The sequence below is a fragment of the Penaeus japonicus genome, unplaced genomic scaffold (genome assembly GCF_977035675.1).
Source record: "Penaeus japonicus unplaced genomic scaffold, GWHDUDI00000001_assembly GWHDUDI00000028, whole genome shotgun sequence".
NCBI classification, from domain to species: Eukaryota; Metazoa; Arthropoda; class Malacostraca; order Decapoda; family Penaeidae; genus Penaeus; species Penaeus japonicus.
In genome coordinates, this window is record NW_028234430.1 from 1,905,510 (window position 1) to 1,910,509 (window position 5,000).

Here is a 5,000-nt window from a genome sequence, read left to right on the forward strand (position 1 = left end):
ACCATCGCCAACCTTACAACCACACTCGTCATCCATTTCAGGGCCATTCACTGACACCATCCGCCTCATCACAATCATCAAAACCACCTATTTCATGACAACCACAACCAACCAACCACCTCACCACTTATATCATCACAACCAACCACCTCACCACATATATCACCACAACCACAACCAACCAAAACCACCCAGACCACCCACCAACCATTCCATAATACCGACCACCACACCCACAGCCCTTCCACCATCCACTAACATCACCCACCTCATCATAACCATACATACAAACCCCCTCATCCACTACCACACCCTCACTACCACCCCCTACTATCACCCCCCCCCCCACTACCACACATCCCCCCCTCACTACCATACATCCCTCCCCCACTACCCCCCTCCCTCCCCCTCCCCCGCCCATAACCAGCCCCGCCCTCACCCCGCCCCCCCCCCCGCCCATAACCAGCCCCGCCCTCACCCCGCCCCCCCCGCCCACAACCAGCCCCGCCCTCACCCGCCCTCCGTTTCCAGTGCTGTGCGGGATGATGATGACCGCCACATCATCCCCCCTCCCCCACTACCCCCCCATAACCCCCTCCCCCGCCCATAACCAGCCCCGCCCTCCCCCCCCCCCCCCCCCCCGCCCATAACCACCCCCGCCCTCACTACCACCCATCCCCCTCCCCCATTACCACACATCCCTCCCCGCCCTCACCCCCTCCCCCGCACATAACCATCCCCGCCCTCCCCATAACCAGCCCCGCCCTCCCCCACTACCATACATCCCTCACCCCGCCCACAACCAGCCCCGCCCTCACCCCGTCCTCCGTTCCCAGTGCTGTGCGGGATGATGATGACCGCCTGTGACGTGTCGGCGATCGCGAAGCCGTGGGAGATCCAGCACAAGACGGCCAAGCTGGTGGCGGACGAGTTCTTCGAGCAGGGCGACCTGGAGAGACTCAAGCTCAACGAACAGCCCATTGTTAGTGGTTCTGGCGGTGTCATTTTTCTTCTTATTATTATTATTATTCTTTTTTTTATGTCTTAGGGGTTTTGGTGGTGTCCTTTTTCTTCTTCTTCTTCTTCTTCTTCTTTATGTGTCTTAGGGGTTTTGGTGGTGGCTTCTTGTGTCCTTTTTCTTTTTCTTCTTCTGTTTTTTGGTTTTTCTTGTTCTGTTTTCTAGCTACTGTGTATCTTAATGTCTATTTTATTTTTGTTTGATCTATCAATCTATATATACATATATTTAACTCTCTCTCTCTCTCTCTCACTCTGTCTCTCTTTCTCTTTCTCTCTCTCTCTCTCTCTATCTATCTATCTCTCGGTAGGAATGCATATGTGTGCATTTGTCTTTTCTTTTATGGAGTATTTGCGTGAGCGTGAGAGAGAGAAGAGAGAGAGAAAAAGAAAGATAAATAGAGAGAGAGAAAGAAAGAAAGAGAGCTCATTCGTCTATGCAATTCCTATGTTTGTGTATATGTATATTTTTGTGGGGATACGTTTCCCTCACTGTTTATTTGCTCGTGCGTGCGTTCGTGTGTACGTATGTATGTATGTATCAACTCAAGCAGAGAAGTACAGTAGAATTTTCTTATCTGTAGCAAGAGGAGTAAATTAAACAAGCTAACGACAGGCACACTCTTACGCTGTTAAAACAACGAGGCACAAATTGTTCATTAAGCGAATCCTCGGGAGGAGATGGTGACTAAGAAGGAAGGAGATACGTGCAAGTGGAAGAAGAGAAGAGGAGGAGGAGGAGGAGGAGGAGGAGGAGGAGGAGGAGGAGGAGGAGGTGGTGGTGGAGGAGGAGGTGGTGGAGGAGGAGGAGGGGGAAGAGGAGGAGGTGGTGGAGGAGGAGGAGGAGGAGGAGGTGGTGATGGTGGGGGAGGAGAAAGAGGGGGGAGGAGGAGGAGGAGGAGGTGGTGGTGGTGGTGGAGGAGGAGGAGGTGGTGGAGGGGGAGGAGGAGGAGGAGGAGAGGGAGGAGGAGGAAGAGGAGAGGGAGGAAGAGGAGGAGGTGGAGGAGGTGGAGGAGTAGGAGGAGGAGGAGGAGAAGGAGGAGGAGGATGAGGGGCAGGAGGAGGAGGGGGAGAAGGAGGAGGAGGATGCGAAGGGGGAGGGAGAAGTAGGAATTCAAAGAATGGCAAAGTTGTGTTGATATAGTGTGGAGAGGAGGAGTAGGAATGATGAGAATGATATAAACGAAGCAGGAGAGATATTAGAAGGAGAAGGGAAGAGAAGAAGATAGATAGAATTATTGAAGAAAGATAAGGAAAGAGGGGGTAAAGCTAGCAACGGTAGTAAAAAAAGAAAAACAGAAAAAAAAGAAAAAAATGAATGAACGAAAAAAAAAAAAAAAAAAACACGATAACTGAGCGAAAAGAAGAAGAACGCACAGCTCAAGAAAAAGACTAAATTGTCTGACAAGGTGGGACACTAATTGCCGAGCCACTTATGCCCTTAAGTGGACTCTAAGCTAAGTTTCGTCTGCTCTCTGTCGCTCTCGGCTCTCAGGCTGTCAGGATGCTCTTTGCTCTGAGAAAAGGACCGCCCCCCCCCCGTCCTCTCCCTCTCTCTCTCGCTTTCCTGCTCTTTCTTTTTTCCTTCTTTCGCTTTATCTTTGTCTTTCTCTCTCTCTCTGCCTCTCTCTCTCTCTCTCTCTCTCTCTCTCTCTCTCTCTCTCTCTCTCTCTCTCTCTCTCTCTCTCTCTCTCTCTCTCTCTCTCTCTCCTTCTCTCTTCTCCTCTCTCTCCTCTCTCTCTCTCTCCTTTCTCTCTCTCTCTCTTTTCCCTTCTCTCTCTCTCTCTCTCTCCCTCTCTCTCTCTCTCTCACTCTCTCTCTCTCTCTCTCTCTCTCTCTCTCTCCTCTCTCTCTCTCTCTATCTCTCCTCTCTCTCTCTCTCTCTCTCTCTCTCTCTCTCTCTCTCTCTCTCTCTCTCTCTCTCCTCCTCCTCTCTCTCACTCTTTCTCTCTCTCTCTCTCTCATCTCTCTCTCCTCTTCTCTCTCTCCTCCTCTCTCTCTCTCTCCTCTCTCTCTCTCTCAATATATATATATATATATATATATATATATATATATATATATATATATATTATATATATATGTCAATGTTTGTTTGTTGTGTGGTGTGTGTGATGGTGTAGTGTGTGTGTGTGTGTGTGTGATGTGTGTTGTGTATGTGTGTGTGTGTGTGGCCTAGTGTGTGTGTGTGTGTTGTGTGTGTGTGTGTGTGTTAGGGTTGTGTAAATATAACACAATTTTATATATATATATAATATATATATTATATATATATTTAATTTTTATATATATATTTTTTATATATATATAGATATTATAATTATATATATATAATATATATATATATTAAATACATATATATATATATATATATATGTTAATATATTATGTTATATATATGATTATATATAATTTATATATATATATATATATATATATATATATATATGTATATAATATATATATATATATATATATATATATTATATATATATATATACTATGTATATTATATATATATAGGTATATATATATATGTATATATGTAATTTTTATATATATATATATATATATATATATATATATAAATATATATATATATATATGGTGTGTTGTTTTGTGTGTGTGTGTGTGTGTGTGTTGGGTTTTGGTGTGTGTGTTGTGTGTGTGTGTGTGTGTATGTGTGGGTGTGCGTGTGGTATGTGAACTGTGTGTGTTTGTGTGTGTTAGTGTGTGTATACAAATAACTTATAATATTATATATATAGATATATATATATATATATATTTATAAGTATATATATATCTATATATTAAATACATATATATATATAATATATATATATATATATATATATATATATATATATATATATATAAAGAGAGAGATGGAGAGAAGTAGGTAGAGAGGAAAGAGAGAGAGCTGTGAGAGCGAGGAGGAGAGAGAAGAGGAGAGAGAGAGGAGGGGAGGGGGAGTGATAGAGAGAGAGAGAGAGAGAGAGAGAGAGAGAGAGATGTGTGTGTGTGTGTGTGTGTGTGTGTGTCTATCAATCACGAACAAAGGCACAAACACACGAACCATACACACATATCACCTACAAGCCCAACCACACAACAATAATACACGCCAAAAAAAAAAGCAAAAACATTCCCAAACTCCACAGCACACGAGTCCCTGCGCCTCGTGTAGACACTGAGACGTACGCTCCCCACGTTGCATTTCTTAGAATTAATGATTTAAGATCCTTTCTACATGACAAAGACGATTGCATTGCACGTTTTAGAGACGCAGGATTCATTGAATTTATTTACTCAGTCACTAGGTCATCACTCTTCCCTCTTGATTTTTTTTTTAATAAACTGGTCTTATCGGAGGAGTAAATTTAAGATAATAATGATTTGAGACGTGATTTCATGATAAGAGATGCAATTGCCATGGCGAACGGCGGGTTGAAAGTGAGGTTGCAAGTGTGTTTTGCTTTTGTTGTTGTTGTTGAAGGGCGGTGGTGTGTGGCAGAGTATCGGATTTTCATTTCGGAAAAGATCTGTTGGTTTTATGAAGGTTTTGATATAAGAATTGGATGGTGGGCGTGGGGTTCGCGTCGTATGAGATGTGGGAGAGGAGGGGAAGGAAAAGATGAATTGATGTGAAGGAGGAGGAGGAGGGGAAGAGGAAGGCGAGGAGGAGTTTTGGGGGGAAGGAATAGAGGATAGATGAAGAAGAGGAGGAGGAAGAAGAAAGAAGGAGGAGGAGGAGGAGGAGAGAAGAAGAAGGTGAAGAGAAAGAGGAAGAAGAAGGAGAAGAAGAAGAAGAAGAAGAAGGAAAAAGAAGATCGAGAAGAATGTTAAGAAGAGGGAGAAGGAGGTGAAGAGGAAAAAAAACAGAGGGGTAAGGATAAACACAAGAAGAGAAGAAGAAAACGATGATGATGAAAAAGAAAATAGAAAAAGAAGCAACAGAAGAGGAGTAGGTGGAAGAGAAG

General features: G+C 43.7%; 1 protein-coding gene across 2 annotated transcripts in view; it reads left to right on the top strand.

Annotated features, from left to right (window-relative positions):
- Positions 1-5,000, top strand: part of Pde6 (phosphodiesterase 6) — a 72,003-nt gene that overhangs the window by 40,892 nt on the left and 26,111 nt on the right. For both annotated transcript variants that reach the window (XM_086553217.1, XM_086553218.1), the window contains exon 19: positions 837-982. In XM_086553217.1, the coding sequence (XP_086409343.1) occupies positions 837-982 (146 nt within the window). The remainder of the gene's footprint in view (positions 1-836; positions 983-5,000) is intronic.